The 19,006-nt window shown below is 37.2% G+C and overlaps 1 protein-coding gene across 4 annotated transcripts in view; it reads right to left on the bottom strand.

Moving 5' to 3' along the window:
* Positions 1-19,006, bottom strand: part of ATP2B1 (ATPase plasma membrane Ca2+ transporting 1) — a 131,935-nt gene that overhangs the window by 28,598 nt on the left and 84,331 nt on the right. For all 4 annotated transcript variants that reach the window (XM_043562022.1, XM_043562020.1, XM_043562019.1 and 1 more), the window contains exons 4-12: positions 18,536-18,790; positions 18,320-18,445; positions 14,078-14,218; positions 11,510-11,548; positions 10,556-10,717; positions 8,556-8,770; positions 5,835-6,077; positions 4,250-4,491; positions 1,444-1,681 (exon numbers count right to left, since the gene is read on the bottom strand). In XM_043562022.1, coding sequence (XP_043417957.1) covers positions 1,444-1,681; positions 4,250-4,491; positions 5,835-6,077; positions 8,556-8,770; positions 10,556-10,717; positions 11,510-11,548; positions 14,078-14,218; positions 18,320-18,445; positions 18,536-18,790 — 1,661 coding nt within the window. The remainder of the gene's footprint in view (positions 1-1,443; positions 1,682-4,249; positions 4,492-5,834; positions 6,078-8,555; positions 8,771-10,555; positions 10,718-11,509; positions 11,549-14,077; positions 14,219-18,319; positions 18,446-18,535; positions 18,791-19,006) is intronic.

Below are 19,006 nucleotides of genomic sequence, written 5' to 3' on the forward strand. Positions count from 1 at the left end.
TAAGTACCTATTATTTTGTCTGTTTGGCCTCCTTACTTCTCTAGAATATAAACTTCATGACAATTTTGTTTACTGCAGTATTTCTAGTTCCTAAAGAAGTACTTGGTTCTACACATTGGGTGCTGCTGACAGTGAGGAGCCTGCTTGGGATTCTCTCTCTCCCCCTCGTTCTCTGCCCTTCCCCTGCTCATGTTTTCTCTCTCTCTCTCTCTCTCTCTCCCCACACACACACCCTTCTCAAAATAAATACACTTTTAAAAAAGAAACATTTTCAATATTAAAGAATATATATATATGGCATAGTGATCTTTTAAGAACATGTGTTTTAGACAAAGCCAAAATTTGAACATACTAGTTCTATGGTCTAGAGCTAACCTCTACACACCTTGACTTTTTTTCATCTGTCAAATTAGAGTAATAATTAATAGAGGTGAACATGAAATAATACATGTAAAGCAGGTGGCATAGTATCTGGCACACAGTAAGAATTCAATAAAAAGATGCTATTGCTTTAGACAAAGTTGGGGCTCATGCTGTTTACGTGTTTGCTCATTCCCACCCAAGAGTGACTTCTTTGAGGCCGGGGAACAAATCTCAAAAATCTTTATGGCTATAGTACCCTAGCATAGTGACTGGCACACAGCAGTTGCTCAATAAACTTTAAAATAAAAAGAAGAGAAACAAAGTCTAGAGATGCATGCTGTCCAGTATGGTAACAAGATGCTTCCATTCAAATTAAATAAAGCTTAAAAATTCTGTTTTTCAGTTGTACTAGCCATACTTCAAAAACTCGTAAGTCCCATGGGTGAGTGGCTACTGTGTTGAACAACATCTAGAAAACTTCTATCATCACAAGAAAGTTCTATTGAGCAGTGGTGGTCTACAAACTATGAAAGCACATAATTTAATGCATCTATTATTCAACATAAATATGACTGGAAAAACCTACTGAGTTCAAGGTACTGTGTTAGGTTATGGTGCTATCAGTACATAAGATCCTCAAGGGAAGCGGTCTAATTAAAAAACTGTACATGGGGGTGGGGGGCGGCGCCTGGGTGGCTCAGTCGGTTAAGCATCTGACTCTTTATTTCAGCTCAGGTCATGATCTCGTGGTGTGTAAGGTCAAGCCCCACATTGGGCACTGTGCTGTCAGCAGAGGGATCCTCTGCTTGGGATCCTCTCTCTCCCTTTCTCTCTCTGCCCATCCCTGCCATCTCTCTCTCTCTCTCTCACTCAAAATAAATAAACTTAAAAAGAAAAAAACTATACATAGGTAGCATATGCATCACAAGCACTATATTTTCTTCACCTTTTGGACTGACACAGAAAAAAAAATTAAATCACAAACACCAAGAAGGTTACTAGAAAAGCGGCTGTAGTCAGTGCCTAGATGCCCTGGGGTTGAGAGATTCTGCACATGCAGAGCACGGAACGGTTCACCACCTCGGGTCTCACAGGGTCTTCAATCCCCACAACAGCAATGCACGTAAGGCCGGTGACAATATCATTTTCATTATCCCACTCGGGTTCTGGTTCTCCTGCTGGGAAATCTCTGAACGCAAGACATATGGTTCTCAAGCCTTCTGAAGCCATCGGTTCAATCACTGTTTTTACAATATCATCACGGTCCCTTGGTCTGAACACTTTTGCCTCACCATTAGCACTCAAGATTTTGAAACACCTAAAAGGAAATGTTGAATCCAAACATCAATAATTAACAAAAATAATGGTTAATGCCACTTAAGTGAATGGGAAGGGCTAGAAATCATGGGATCTGACAACTGGAATTTAGAGAAATTATGTATGCTGCATTTCTACAGACTTAAATTACATTCACTTTTCACCCTCCCCTTTACAAAAACAGTTCTAAATTTTTATGGTTCTCATTTGATAGTTCTCCACTTTATCAGTTACTCTAGATATTCTCTAAACCTTCTCTTTTGGAAACGCAAGGCTTTTACATTTTTGAAAAGAACCCCTAGTGGCAGAAGAGAATACACGATACACCTGTCCATTCTGGTACAGAATGAGGCATTAACTTTAACAAAAAAATTCACAAATATTCTTCTTTTAAAGTAAAAAGCCAAGTTCAATCAACCCCTTACCTGAGATGTTGTTTCATCACCTATATTGTTTTAACCATGAAAGAAAAAAAATAACTTGTTGTTAAAATAAGCATTCTATTGGAAGGAGAGAGATAATGCCAAAATAGTTTCAATTTCAGTGACACTAACTACAAACTTTTAATTATGTAGTAAATAAAGGTCACACTATGTACTTCCCTATTTAAAGTTTATTTTTCATGACTCCTTTCTCTGCTCCTCTCCCTTGGTGATGCGACCTCCTCCTGTTCTAGGCAGGTGACTGTCAAATCCACATCTTCTGTTTTGATGGTTTTCCAAAGCTCTCCATCACTGCTCGGGAACTCCATTCAGATGCTGTACCAACACCTAAATCTACTGCATGCAAGTCTAAACGCTGCCTTTTCAATATTAACATCAACGTCAGCCCAGTAATTTCAATGTAAATCTTAAATCTCACCTGAACACTTCCTTTTTCCTCGCCACTTTATATATGATCAGCTCCTGAGTCTCCTCTGTTTGTCCTTGTAACAGTCTCCTGAATGGTACCTCCTGAATGGTGCCTCTTCTCTCTGTTCCCCCTGCTACTGCCTTCTTCAGGCTCTTACTTTGAGCTACAGCTATTGTAATAGCTTTTTAATTAGTATGTCTCCAGTCCATCCTTTCTTCCCCCCCCAACCCACCTTACTCCTTGATGATGGAAAACATACTCCAGTTACATCATCTGGCCCACTTCCTTTTTACTGCTCAGCCTAAGGTGTAAGAGCCCCATGACAAAATGTAAATATCACTGTAGGACTAGTTACTGTATACTTATTATCTATCAGACTCCTAGCTAGATGGTTCACATGCATCATTTTATTTCACCGTTGCAGAGTTGGTGGTCAAAAAGCCTGATCGGTTTTGATTCAAAAACCTCCCTGTACCACCTATCTGGTATTCAGCAAGCCATGGATGAGACAGATTTCTAAACTTTCATACTGAAATCAGATAACCAAGTGTACAGTTAAGGGAAGAAAGCTCTACGTGGCGTGTGTGTCACAAAACCCATTATTACCCAGCTGAACTGTGTACCTAGATACCTCCCCAATATGGCCAGCATATTCCCACCTCCTTCCCTTTGATGTGGCTTCCTTTCCCTTCGTGCTCTTACTTTATGCCAAAACCTTTCTAAAGTGCCACATGTTTGGAATAAAAGACTCTTAAAGTTAATCCTACTTCTGAGATTTCTTAAAAAAATAACGAAGTGTCACATCCTTCTTAAGAGTATGAACTCATCCTAAAACTGTACCTATCTGTCATATGCTGCCTTTTCAGTGATTTATTTACAGACCTGTCTCTTAAACTTGTTAGAGTACAATCTGTCAAGTATTCATTAAGGTTAATGCTGAATTATAATCTACACATAAGCAAATTAAAAGTAAAAATTTTTTAAATGTTATAATTTCAAATGAGCTTTAATTTTCCAAAGCTGCTTTTAAATTGGTTTTAAATTCTCTACTTCTCTCTGGAATAAAGGAAACCAAAATAATTTCAACACCTGTAATAACATATAAACACCAGAGAAATTATACATAATGTGTAATGTCAAAACTGAAACTACTGCTCTGTAAAAGGACAATAAAAAAGAAAGATAATGACTCAAAATGACAGGAGATATTTAAATATGACAATGCAGCAGCATAAATACGAAACCTGATTGGAGAATTCTCAAGATCTACTAGTTTTAATGCTTTGCTGTTCTAAAAACTAATCTATAATTCATCCATCACATTTTTCGAGTTCACTATCTACAATGCTGTGTTGAAGATGTAAACTTGAGTTTTTCTTCCCAGGAGGCTTTTATTTTTCATGATCCTCTATAACCACGGAATCAACATGTCTAAAAACAAAGAGCAAGGTTTACTTTATAAAGTCCACCAGATTGAAAGTGATGGGCAGAGTTTCCCTATAGAAAAATACTATGAAATAAAAGAAGCTGAAGTATGAAAATGGCAGAACACCATGGGCAAGTATCTAGATACCGTTAAAATATACTGGAAAGCTCTGAGGTCCTATCAAATGCCTGATGTTCACAAAAAAATGAAATAGCAACAATAGCAACATAGTAGGTATTCCATAAAGCAACTATAGTGAGCAATTTATTCATCTAAGCATTTTACTCTTACTTTTTCAGAATTATCTCAGATGCACCCTTGCTGAATATTCGATAACTTCCATCTGAATTTTTCAGGACAGTACTCATGGACTTCCTAACAGAATTGAAGGTGTAGACTTTGTACAGTGCTTCTTCTGGGATTTCATTTCTAACATCCTGATAATCTCGTTTTAAATCCAAAAGAAGTCCCAACAAGGCACATTCAGTTTTATTACCAACATGACGAGGTAATCCACCCTCTTTCTCTGGTGGCTATAAGAGAAAAAGGTTTAGAAGCTAGTATCATCTTGTTTCTCTATGACAGTTTAATTTATAATGTAAAATAGAATGCGACATTCTAAAACAAAATTATACAGGAAACTTCTAATAGCAGCATTTCAAAGAGGGACACAAAAAGGTACAGTAGAAAGGATCTCTGGGGCAAGAATGACATGAATTCCAATCTCAGCCCTGCCAGTTACTAGCTATGTGAATTTTTGGCAAGTTACCCCACTGCTGTGGTCCTTGGCTTCAGCATCTGGAAAACAGGTGCACTTATGACCCAAGAATTAAGTGAGATAAGGCATGTAAAGCTTACAGTTGGTTCTTGACACATAGTGGGATTTCATAAATTTTAATTCCTTTCCTTTTCTCTTCCTGTTTTCATTGAACATTTACATAAACTCAAAATTCGGTCTACTTTACAAGTTTTTTAACTTAAAATAAAAGTAATGCATTAAAATAGAGCACTGTTGCCTTAAACATACATAAAAGCTTTACTTCTTCATAGTATCTTCCCAAATACCACCTTATATAATTGCCACTGCACTAATAAGGGCAGATGTGATAGTCTTTACTTAACAATTGAAGAAAGTGAAGCTCGGACTTTTAGCTAGTAAAAGGCAAAGCTAGATCTAGAACCAAGATCCCATAACTTTTCAGTCCAATAATCTAATTCATGCATATCTTCACTAGACAACTTGCAATATCAATTTTGTTCATGGTCTTCCTCCATAAATCAATAGAACACATACCAACTCAAGCAATTTCATACTTCATGTTGTAAATAACACTTTTAACTTGCAAAGTTAAAAATATTTTATTTTAAGGCAGCACAAAGTCTAGAATTACTTTACTGAGTTAGTTTCAAAAGGTCTAAGGATGACCTCAGGGGTAGGATCTACTGAGAAAGCAAAGAGAGCATATGGCAAGCATATATAAAAACATACTCAGTTGAAATCTGGCTTCAAAATTTTCTCTAGAAAATTCTACAGTAAGATAATCTGGACTTTCACAAAATAGGCTTAGTAAGAATTTAAAATTAATAACTTGCTCTGGTTATAAGTCTTGACAGTTTCTAAACATGGGACATTCAAAACATAGGAGGAAAATACAAGTAAATAGAAGATATAAGTCCATCAGCAGATCTTACTCATAATACAAATTGTATCAAAGAAACTTATATTAACTGAACACATGACTTTTAAAAACATAACATAATTCAGTTCTTCAATTTATATATAATAAGGGTAGGTCTGAAGAGCTACATATAGTCTAATCATTACACATTTAAAAATTAATTTTCATATATAAATTAATTATTAAAGAAACCTTACCAATATTTTTGATGTATAAGCACAATTCACAGAAATCCCTGTTACAAGATAGGACAAAATATTTGGTGGAATAGCTTCTGGTTCAGGAATCTTTTTATAATGTTTTTCATTTATGTAAGCTTGAACAACTGTCATCCTGTTCATTGTCAATGTCCCTGTTTTATCTGAACAAATAGCTGTAGCGTTTCCCATGGTTTCACAAGCATCCAGATGCCTTACTAAGTTATTGTCTTTCATCATTTTCTATGGTGACAAAAAAGAACAAAAACAAAAACCTAGTTAAGCTACATACAAAACTAATCACCTCATTACACAAAATTGTAAAATGCTTTAAAATAAGAACAAAAACTCCCAGCTACATACAAATACACAGTATAAAGCACCAACTGGAAGAATTTTAGTATATTTGACCTATTCAAATAAAACTAAAGAGCATACCAGTTTTCTGTGGTTTCAATCTTTTTTTTTTTTACCACTATATAACATAATCTGGTAAATGAATACAGATACCTGTACTCATATGCAAATCATGTTGACTATATGCCCCCAACAGCCTCTGTAAGTGTCTTCACATTATAAGAGCATTGACAATTTGTATTCCCAAGTACAAAGGTACTTACAACCTTGTCAAAAATATAGTACATTTAAGGATTAAGTCTCCTTACAAAGTGGAAAACAAATCACCAAGGAAAAAGTAGCTTTATCAGTTAAAATACAGAGCCTGTGGGCACACAGTTGTCTCATTTTTTTTTTTTTCCCTTCTTTTGACTCTGATAGATTGACATAAGAGATCAAAACCAGAGTGGGTCTTTTTTATCCTTTCCATATACTAGACACCTGGTATTCTCATCTTAGGATAATCTCCTCCTCTAATTTACACGAACAAAAACACACACTTTCTAAACAACCAAGAGTTTTCACAGTAGCCCCAAAAGGCATTCGAATTAAAATGCTTGATATTTCATTCTCAAAAATGAAGAATGGGTTAAAAACCACACAGAGCTGTTTTACCAAGTATGTTCTGTGACTGCTAACATGCTAGATACTGCAAGAATTGGTTCCTGGAAGAAATAAAAATGGGGAAGAAAAAGGTGTACCCTCTGAAATTACTTACGATTTGCATTAATATTGATGCAAGTATTAATACTAAAAAAACTAAGTTCTACAGTGAAAAAAAGTTGTTTCACTTTGCAAAGTACTAACAAAGCATCCATAAATACGACACAGCTCCGTGAAAAAGAGCAGTAATTGGTAACATTTGGGCTAAACCGTTAATAAAAGCCTAAAGAACAGTAGTTACAATGCTCTTACTCATTTTCTATTAAAGAAATGTAAATTCTACCTACATCTTTTGATCAACTGAAAAATTAATGTTATTGGTGACTATCAAAATGAACTGGCAGTACTGATAAAATGATCATCTAAAACTTATTTACCCCAATTATTTCAAAATATCAAAAAACAGGACAAATAGATTACACTTCATCACCCTGAAAACGTTTACTATTTTATTTTTGAAACGGAAGATGTTAAATGGCTGAAAAGAAAATAAACCCAAACAGTAAGCAAAATATTCTTATCCTAATAGGCTTATTGCAAAGCATGCTGGAATACTGAAGATCAGAGCGCTAAAGCTGAAACTGTTTCTTCTGTTGCTCATCATCATCACTACTGCTTAAGGAGAAGAGCTAATTAACATCAGAAAATTGACAACAGAAGCATTCTTCCATTAAGTATAATTTTACCTGCAAAGTCATTTTGAAAGATCAAAATTATCCAAACTAAACCTTTCTAAAAATCCAATCCACCATTTCCATTTAAGATATAAAACTAATAAAAATAAATTAATAATTGTCAACCAGATGATGACTTTAGTAAATAGTAGTTGGCAAAGGTGTCAAAGCTCAGGTTTAGAATTCTACCTGGAAAACAAGAATCGAGCTTCCAGAGGTGACACCAGGAGACACCTGAATAAAGTAAGAGCAGATGATCCACGGGAAGAACGACTGGGCCCTGAAGTATGTGACAAACTACAGGGGGGCTGGTGACGCTGGACCAGAGGGACAGAGGTACAAGATGAGCACCGAGGGGTCAGCAGGGCCACACTGCCTGGGGCCTGCAGGCCACGGTGAGCTTGGATTTTTCTAAGTGTGACGAGAAGCCACTGGAGTTTTACGCAAGGAAATAACACGGCTGGATTATATTTTAAAAGGGGTCTGCCTACTGTGTGGAAGCTCGGCTGTGTTGTGATGAGGGCAGAAGAGTGGAAACAAGGAGGCCTTAGAAGCTTGGACTTGGAGAGAAGCCTCTTGGCTCTTGTCCCACAGGTGAATGACAAACACTTGAATTTTACAGATGGGAAAAAGGAGGCAATGTGACTTGCAACATAACTATCATACAGTGAAAATTAAACTAGAACTTTGCCTAGCAGGGTTGCACTGGGTGTCGTGTCCAGGCTGCCCTGGGAGGAAATACAGAAGTCTTGATGAACAGAGACCTTCACCTTGGGGAGTGGGGGGTGGGAAAGGGAGAGGGGGGTGGGGGAGGGGCGCGAGGGGAGGAGGAAACCTGTGACAACATTTCTAAAGGAAATTTAGAAATTTATGGAATTTATGGAAAGCTCCTACTTTCAGAACCAGGAAAAAGAGTAACCAGATGTGAATTTTCTCCACCAACTAAGGCTTTAAACTTAGTACGTGTACTTAGCTCTTTTCTGCTTACCTTGACAGAATAAGCCAGGGAGATGGTGACTGCAAGTGGAAGGCCTTCCGGCACGGCGACCACTAAAACTGTAACTCCAATAATGAAGAACTTCACAAAATATTGTATATAAATTGGCGTGCACTCGGCAAGCCATGGTCTCTTCTGAACCCAGAACGTATCAATTACAAAATATAACACTAGAATGATAACTGTGATGGCAGACATCAACAAACCTTTCAGTATATAAAAAAAAAAAAAAAAAAAAAAAGAAAAGAAAAGTTAAGTTGTGATTATTTCAGTAGTCCAGACACTACCCATTGCCAATTACATATCAGCCACTGGAAGAATTACCATGGGTTAGATAATACTTACTTTAAGTTCTTTGATAAACTGTTACCTTTTTGTTTTGTTTTTTCTTATACCTAACTCATCATTCAGCATTGTCAGATTTAATTTCTGCTTCCAAGTCTAGCCCTGTCCCTGGGAGAACTGGTAGAAAAGCATTTATGATTCTTTCCTAGACTTAATTGTATCTTCAGCCTTCTACTAAAGCTAAGACAAAATAACAGGCAATGACAAGGAAACACCAAAAGCTTAGAATAAGCGGGCAGTTTACATGCTGCCAACTGCTTAATGCTGAAAGAGAAGCTGGTAAAAGTCTGATCATGGGAAGACTTGGAATTAAACATTCAACCCTATTTTTTATTAAAAAAATACATTCTCTGAATTATTTTTTTCATCTATCCTTAGTGCTTCATTAAGTTAAAAAACCAAGAGCTAATCATGTTTTACAAACCATTTCCCTATTTTGTGGACTATGTAGCCTTTTACAAATGAATACTAAAAGATAAGACAAATCCACATATCTGCATCTGATAATCCAGCCCAGTGTCTGCTACTTATATCACCACCATCTAAAATCCACCCTTTTCCCCAACATGGAGTCAGTATTACCATACGGCTATATGTTACAGAAAGCAAATATTTGCTATCGGAAAACAAACTTATTGAGAACAGAAGCAAAAACCTCACTTTTTCCGACATACTCCTAAGAAGCAGAATTATAGAATTTAAGTGATTTTAATAATATATGCTGATTTATCCACATGTGATCTTTCATACAGATGATACTGTTGGAGGGCATGCTCTGTTTTTAGCTAAAAGCTCTGCTTCCGCTTTTTCTCCCCCTAAAGAGTGTAACAGGTGTTTTCTAGGGGTGCCTGGGTGGCTCAGTCAGTTATACATCCAACTTCAGCTCAGGTCATGATCTCACAGCTTGTGGGTTCGAGCCCCGCGTCGGGCTCTGTGCTGACAGCTCACAGCCTGGAGCCTGCTTTGGATTCTGTGTCTCCCTCTCTCTCTGTACCTTCCCCTGCTCACACTCTGTCTCTCTGTCTCTCTCTTCCTCTCAAAAATAAACATTAAAAAAATTAAAAAAATAAAATCGTAACAGGTGTTTTCTAGTGAAGATAGTAATTTAGTAAATTTCAGCTTCAGCAGGATGGTGCTCCAACAAATCCATTCAATTTAACTAAGCTGTAAGTTTTAGAAAAATATATACCTAATTTTTTTTCATAGTCAGTAAAAAGATGAGAAAATGGGTGGTGAAATTTCTTTTTATTAAAATGTAGCTGGGTACCTGTACTGAGTATCTTAACAGCCCTCTCTCTAATGCTTCCAGAAATCCTGAGAAATTCAGAGATGAGAGCATGGGCTTCTGAATAAACTGGGCAGACTTGGGTACTAATCCTAACCCGACCACTTATTAGCTGGTTGACAGAGGACACCTCCTTCCACGTGAGATGGGGTAAGAGCTCCCCAAACTGCCATGATATTGTGAGGATCTGCAAGAACTCAAAAGACCTGGTATATTGTGGATAAAAGTGAAAATACTTTTTAGCTCCCCTTCCACTCACAAAAGCAATGATTTGTAGCCTTAAGTGGGTCAAAAGACGATTTTCAAGCATAAAGCCAGTATATTTTAAAAGCAAAACACCATATTTTCTTGTTTATCATACCTGCTTTGCCAATCTGAACAGCCAGCTTTGTAAGCTTCCCTTGTAAGACAGATTTTTCCTTTTTTGGCAAATTTGCTTTCTTTTTGTCTTTTTCATCACCATCTCCACCTTCTTCACTCTTCAAAGGCTGCATTTCCATGGCTGCACCATCCTGGGCTTTTGCTACATTTAAGAGCAAATATAACCTCACTACATTTTAAAGGCACCCATAACTACTAATATTTTGAAACAATTTTGAAACAAATCAGTTTCATATAGGAACTAGAAAAGATTTAAACATTCAGCTTTGTGTATGCAGGGTTGTATGTCTTACTTTCTCTGGCATACAGACAAATGTACGCCAGAGAAAATAAGACAATAGTGACACTAGGTTGCAAGTCTTCATACCAGACTTGAGAATGTTGTGCCGGTAACAGGGATGAGGCATAAGAAGAAACATAGTCCTTAAACCAAGAACTAAACACCAAACCATTTCTCTTCCCCTGTGTTGTGTTTGATAAGACTTATCCCAAACACTATAAAACCTGCCCACGTGTGACCATAACGGAGCATGTTATGTATAACCACACAGATAGAGAAACGTACGTGTGTTTACAAATCTAAATAAATGCAAAAAACCATTTAAGTTGTATACTTTGTTTCTTACAGTTTTCCTGGCAATAATATAGTAACCAATGCTAAAATACTTGACTTAATACTTGCTTAAGCTGAGAGTTACCTCACATCTGGATTTTTCTAAGTTTACTACCACAAATCACAGTTAAAATCTTATTACCATTGTAAAGGCAGCATGACTAAGGCACTGGCAGGAAGAGGTGTTAATAACCCAAGTTAACATAAACTGATTGCCCTTGCTACCCGTCTCCTACTTTTGGATAAATACAGTCCACGGTAGATACATTTTTGGATACAATGAAAACAAGCTAACTGTACTTTTAATCCTTGCGAACTCACCTTTGTTGCGATTCTCAATAGCTCCATCTTGTTTCTTATCTGTAGGAACAAAATGGGAATTAAAGCTTTCCAAAAGAAATAAAGGCAGCCATGCTAAATTATGCGAAGGCAGTTCACATCTGTGTAACGGAACTGTTACACCACGGTGTGTGCTGGTACAGATTAGAAAGCATTTGGCCTGTAATGACCCGCTGGGTCAATCACTCCCCAGGCTCAACCGGAAGTACCCCAATACATTTTGGGGCACCTATTCTTGTTTGGATTCTCTGTAAGACTTTACTCCTTTATATGCTCTAATGAACCCAGAAATAGTACAAGAGGTTTCAAACTAAACACACATATAATTCTCAGAAAGTAGAAAACAGCAGGGGTAGAGGGGGAGGGAGCAATGCCATCAAGACAACAGGCACACGAGAGAGCTGTGAGGAAGAGGACAGCAAACACCAGGTATACAAGACAGAGGAGATGCAAGTAAGTAAACCCGGAATGTGCATGTAAAGAATAGGCCAGTGGGGCCACCAGTGACGGGGATTCCCCAAGTTAGCTTAAATTTGGACAGAACAGAAAGATGATGATGTCTGCAGCAAGAAAGTCATCAAGAAGGGAATGAGTCTACTGTTCGGAGCAGGGAGTGGAATACTGAAAATGGCCAAGAGGAGGCAGAGCCATTTGGCTAATTTTTCTTCCAACTTTTCTATCTAGAAGAGTGATCTTGAAACTGGGAAACGTGGAACAAATAGAAAGGAACAGATGCTCAAGATAGATGAGGAGACAGTAAGAGAATATCTAGCTACTTTCAACGAGCTCTGAATCTGGAGAGATACCAGACGGCTACATTCCAGACTAGGAAGGAAACACAGACAGATTACCCTGAACCGCTTTTGAGTAACGGCCAAAGCCGTCAAGGGAATGGAAGAAGGGCTGAAGTCCACAGATAGAAAAATGTCCTGTTCTGTGAAGAAAACAAATGAGTAACACAAATGAAGAAAACAAAAGAATAAAAAATGATACACAATGAGTTAGATGTTCATTCCTGGGAATATTTTTGATTGGATTAACAAAAAAAACAGAGGTAAAAGATCTCAGAAAAAATAGCGTTTATTGGAAAAGACACTGTGGGGTGAATTATAAACAAAGTCATGATACAAACTTCCCTTCCTTTTCAAACAGGGTCCACTGACCTCAGACTCCTATAAATTAGGATGCGGTACAGTGTATGGTTAAGAGCACAGACTCTTGAGCCAAATAAGCAGGTCTGATCTGCCACTTACTAGATCTTTGACCTGGAGTAAGTACTTAACCTCTTTAAGCCTCAGGTTACTCATCAATAAAAAGAACAATGTCTTTCTGTCATATGGCTGGGAGTATTAAGGAGATAATGCACATAGCATTCAGTAAATGGCAACATTTAAGCTGCCTTCCAGTCTACCTTAAACCTAGGGAGGTACAGCGAGGGCTGCCATGAGGACTGGGGACAGGAGAACTTACGAGGAGGGTCTTGTTACGTTCATTTGCAGTCACCACTTTTCAGATACACTTTTGTTTGAACTAAAAATTTCAAAACTGAAGACAAAACCCAAAGAACAAAACATCCAAATATCAAAAACATGGTTTTAGTTACAGCAAGCCAAGGTTTTAGCAAGGTTTTTATTTTAGAAGAACTCAAAGCGCTTGTGTGAAAGAGAGAAATATGGGCTTACTATCTTAGGTAAAATTAAACAAATCCAAGTGGTTAAGCCACAGTAAACTGCTGTCAACCTGAAGAGAAAAACCTGTAGAGGAGCAATCTGGAGTGGGAGAAAAGGGTAGTACAGCAGATACTTAGAAGCAGGCTGGGGAGGGCTTTTTCAAAAAAGTGACATGCCCCCAGCTAAGTAATTCTGAGCTGTCTCCTTACATACGACAGAGTTATTACTTGTGAGATCCTTGTGCATAAACTATGGTTATCAATTTTTGCTGAGGATAGATCACTTGTAGGGATAGCAAGCAGATACAATGGGTCAAGATCAAATTTCTAAAAACTTCCTATCTAACACTTTGGACTAAATGTAACAAAATAGACGTAACAGGTGTCAAAGTAAAGTCTTCACCTTATATCCAAAAACCAGCTACTTAATTATGGACTGGGAAATGTGAAGAGTAGAAAACCTGAAATAGATTAAAAGCTCACTGAGGCCAAAAGCTATCAATGAATTTGCAGAAAATATAACCAAATAGGAAGTTAGAGTTTAATTCATTTTGCTGGTCAGATAATAGAAAGATGCTAAAACTAAAGAATAAACAGAACAAAGCCAATGAAAGTGTTCAAGGAGATGGTGAATTTGTCTGGCTATGGTAAAGGGGACTGACATAGTCACTAAAGGCCCCTGATCGACTGTAAAGTCAACAAGAAAAACTGAGAAATGGAGAGGACTCCACTCCACTCGAAAGCACTACAGTGCGCAATTAACTTTTTGTATAACTTTTCATATCAGAACTTCCTAAGAGAAGTGAAATTTTTGTACCAGTCCTTATAACCAGTTCCCTTATTTCCAAATACCGATTCTCAAAGAAAATTGCTTATCTTACTTTTCTTTTCCTTTTTCTTTTCATCTTTCTTCTCTTCCTCTTCACCTCCAGCTCCAAGTAAGGTAAAGATAATTCCAGTCTGAGAATTAACACCTACAGCAGTAACTACCATTCTTCCAGAGCCTTCCATTACATGAGTACCTATGACAGAAAATTCGTTATGGATTTTTTCCTCCCACTTTCATATTTCAAATTTTAGTCATATTGTCTTTAATATCTAGTATGTAACAAGATAAACTCAATAAGATATTAAATAAAGCCTAAATTCTTATGTTTAAGGTTTAAACTCTGTAATCCATGTTATATGAATTCAAAGCTCACTCCACCACTCATTTATCGCCATGTGATATTGGGCAAATTATAATACCTCAATTCCTCATCCATAAAATGAGGATAATAGTACCTGCAGTTGATAAAAAACAATGAGAGTCAAATAAGCCTACAAATAAATGTAAAGTGCTTTGCACACTGCCTGGAATTCATGGGGGTTCAAGGAATGCACATTATTTTTAGTTATAAAATTATTACAGTGATCATTATTGACATTTCTCTGAGAAAAACAAATGTCCCATTTACCACACCCAACCCCAAACCTGTACCTAAAGCCAGCTTTCATCCCAGCCAGTTTACATTACTGCAACAGCCTCCCAGCTAGTCTCTGTCTTTCCAGTTCATCCTGAAATCAGTTTTAATCTTCCTAAAATGTGAATGTTATCATAATTGTCTCATGGCTCAAAAACCTTTGATTCTGCATTGCCTACTGGATTAAGTCCAAGGTCTTCACCTTGAGATCAACCAACCTTTCAAACTTTCATCCACTACTCTAACATAAAATTCCATTATAGAAAGCCTGGGAACAAAGATGGGAACACTGACTGTATTCTGACAATCCCTTACAACAATCTTGCAAGATGTTAGGCATTATTATTCCTATTTTCCCAAAGTTACACAACTATTAAGTGGCAAGACAAAGATTCAATCCAGTCCTGTCTGGAGACAAAGGGCATATTCTCCAACCCTCTCCAAAGGGTACTGTTCTCCAACTTGTATATCCACATCCCTGCATCTTTCCTTACTAATTAAAAGACTTCTCATCTCTCTACTGCAATATTTTTGTGAATTTTAAGTAGCTTTCAAAACCAGCTCTTTTTTCTGAACTCTCAACAGTCTTCTTTATAGTTATCACATATTTCCTTGATCTCCTAGTTTTGTTTTTTTTTTTAATTTTTTTTTCAACGTTTATTTATTTTTGGGACAGAGAGAGACAGAGCATGAATGGGGGAGGGGCAGAGAGAGAGGGAGACACAGAATCGGAAACAGGCTCCAGGCTCCGAGCCATCAGCCCAGAGCCCGACGCGGGGCTCGAACTCACGGACCGCGAGATCGTGACCTGGCTGAAGTCGGACGCTTAACCGACTGCGCCACCCAGGCGCCTCTTGATCTCCTAGTTTACAAGCATGTGGAGGACAGGTTCCATAGCCCCTATCACCATCTAATAGGCCAAGTCAATACACTGAGGTTATTTGTTAAATAAAGTCATAAAGCATATGTACTTATTCCAGAAGTTATAAACTTATATTTGTCTATTAATTACTGGGGAACTTCTCCAATGTGAATTTTTTAGGCCTTTGTTTTTCTTGCTTTTTAAAAAAAAATCTCTACTCTGAATATTTCACTAATTATTAGCTTCTCTGCCAGTGAAAAGGCAAGGGAAACAAGAAATGAAGTTCAAGATAGTGAAATAGTATTTAATGAGGAACTTCTACATGTAAAAGACAATTTCTTTCTTCTGACAGTTCAGGCTTTTGGCAGATTTCAATTATTTATGTTCTGTTCCTCCTTACCACAGGTAATCAGATGATGGCAGTTAATGTGCTCAGGCAAAGTAAACAGTTTTTGTTCTGGTCATATCCCCACGGCTAACTGAATAACTGCCTTTAAAAATCTAAATTTAAAAAGCCAAGAACAGCAGTGAGAGATGGCATCATGAGAATAAATTTAAAAATAAATGCATTTTATGTTTTTTATTACATTTTTGGAATAGGGAAATAAATGCAGAAAAACTTTCCCACCCACATTACGATAAGGGACTCTGCAAAGTTATTTCAGTCTTTTCTTAACCATGGAAAATTTACAGAGTTTTTGTGGTACACATGGTGTGTTAGGGACCTGAGTCGACATAAAGCTTACTAGCAATCTCTGTTAAAATAGAAAAGGACCAACGTTCAGTTAAACAACATCAACCTGAAGAGCTAATAAGCACTTTGTAAATGAGCTGGATGTACATAAAAGTCCATGCAGTATATATGGCAAAATGGCAAGAATACCATCTCAGGTTGCCAAATATCATGGTCCAGACAGTCTACGGTGGTTAAGGTATGATTTGATTGCTTCCCTTCCTTGGAAAAACTACGGATTTTTATTTGGTTAATAATTATAGTTTCTTAGAGGTATAGCAAGGAATAAGTAAAATGAGTATACGTTATACTTAAATACACCATACTTACATATCCAAGAATATTTCCGTCTATTTGAAATGAATTACAACTACACCCATGCAAAGAAAAGGCTAAACAGAATGTTCTTGGTAGAGCAGGATTTTGAAGGTGTACGTACAAAATCCCAAGATATTTCTGAAGAAGTTAAGTCTGTTGTAATTGGGAACGCTACCCTTTTATAATGGTGTTTATAAATGCATACATATGTAATTACTCTGATTTTTAGTGGTAGGATGTTTTGCAATAAGCTTTTTAGGCACATGTTTGCCAATCTTCAAAAGGTAATAGTTAAATTTAAATATACACCTGGAAGTTGTGATTCTCACTTAGCTGATTCTTGTCACAGTGACTCTGGTTTCAGTGAAGCCATGTTCAATCAATCAAAATATAAAATTCACAAAGAACTGAAAAATTATAGCTGCCAAGTTATTACACAGTTAAATCAGCAGAAATCTCCTTACACTGTATAAAATGTTAGCCCTCCACTAACATCTGAAAATGATAATAGACGACAAATAGGCAACCTTCTGCTTGTTCCAAATTCTGGTATAATTCGATCTAATAAACACAAGTAAACAACTGTCCTACAGGCAATTTTGTAAATTCTATAAAGAATACTAGAAAATTAAGAATAAAAACCTGGAAATCCAACGTAAAAGAACTGGCATACTTTTGGAGGCAAGCTGTGGTACTCTTGCTTCCTCTCACGTGACATTTTAGAAGGCCGCCTGTGAATCTTCCCATCATCCCTTCTGTTTCATTTCTCATTAACCTCAGGTCAGGCTATCACAGTTACTGTTACAAGAGCCTCCCAAGTTGACACCCAGCTCCCCATTTCAAATAGTGCCCTCACCTGTACCAATCCTCTTCATTCTCAGAACATGTCCTACTTGTGTGCAAATTCAATCCTCCCTAGTACATGTGGTGCTACTTCTGGGCCTACTGTTGATTAGCCATGTGATCTTCAATAAATAGTTTATCTCAGATTTATTCCTTGACAGTTAAATGCGGGAGTCGGATTAGACAAATTTTAAGGATTTTATCGGTTCCTTAAAAAAAAAAAACACAACAAAACCCTATCCTTTATAGATCACCATAGACAGTTCATTAATTTGCTTTAAAAATACAATCATTCTGGGCGACTGGGTGGCTCAGTCGGTTGAGCGTCTGACTTCGGCTCGGGTCCTGATCTCGCTGTTCACGAGTTTGAGCCCCACATCAGGCTCTGTGCTGACACACCTCAGAGCCTGGAGCCTGTTTAGATTCTGTGTCTCCTTTTTTCTCTGCTTCTTCCAGGCTCATGCTCTGTCTCTCTCTTTCTCTCTCAAAAATAAACATTACCAAAAATAAACAATGAAAAATAATCATTCTTTAATTTTACACATCAACAGGCCTTAAGAATAAATGTAATACAGGAAAACACAACAGAAGTCATCAGGCTTATATTTTAGTTTTATCACTAACTAACATCACTGACTCTCAAAATCTCTTGATTTTTTTTTTTTTTCATGTTCCTCATTTGTAAAATATGACTCTGGATTCAAAGACCTCTAATATCTCTGGCAATAAGATAATAATATCTCTGGCAACTTAGAGGAAAAAAAAACCCAAAACAACTCCCTAAGGATTATAAGGGTAGAAGCTAACATAGAATACAGAATCCTTCACCATGTAGGCTCTTAGGCAAAACTGTTTGCTGACAGTGGAAGAGAAAAAAGTTCAAAGATACAAAAGCAATTCATACCTGATAGAAGTAAGGGATCCTTATCTAAAGACTTCTTGACATGATCAGATTCACCAGTCAATGAACTTTCATCAATTTTAAGATCATTGCCTTGAATTAGTATGCCATCAGCAGGAAGAAGATCACCTAAAACAAAGAGCAACTGTAATGCACACTGTAAACAAGATTACAATGACTTTACCTCTAACCTAAAAGGGGTTGCTCTTTTTCACTTACCGTATTTCACCTGAGCAATATCTCCAACAGTAATGTCAGCTACAGGTATCTGAATGACCTGACCACCCCTGATGACTGTGAACTTCTGTTCTTGTTCAATTCGACTCTGCAAACCTCTAAACTGTTTTTCCTTACTCCAGTCATTGAAAGCTGTTACTAACACCACACACACTACTGATAAGAGGATTGCAGCTCCTTCAATCCAACCAGTTTCACCTTCACCTTCTTCCTCTCCAACAGAAACTTCTCCACAAACTATATGAAAAGAAAGAAAATGCTTATCAAAAAAAGATTCTGAATTGATGGCAAAGACAAGCAGTAAGTTAATTATGATGTTTACATACCTTGCTAATTTTACTCTAAGTACCTTACTGAACTCAAAGCATTCCATAATGGCAAGAATGCAAACTACGTCAATTTCAAGTTCCCTGCATATGAAGATTCTCACCCTCAGGACAGGGAGGCAATCTA

Source organism: Prionailurus bengalensis, chromosome B4, assembly GCF_016509475.1.
Source record: "Prionailurus bengalensis isolate Pbe53 chromosome B4, Fcat_Pben_1.1_paternal_pri, whole genome shotgun sequence".
In the NCBI taxonomy this organism is placed as follows: Eukaryota; Metazoa; Chordata; class Mammalia; order Carnivora; family Felidae; genus Prionailurus; species Prionailurus bengalensis.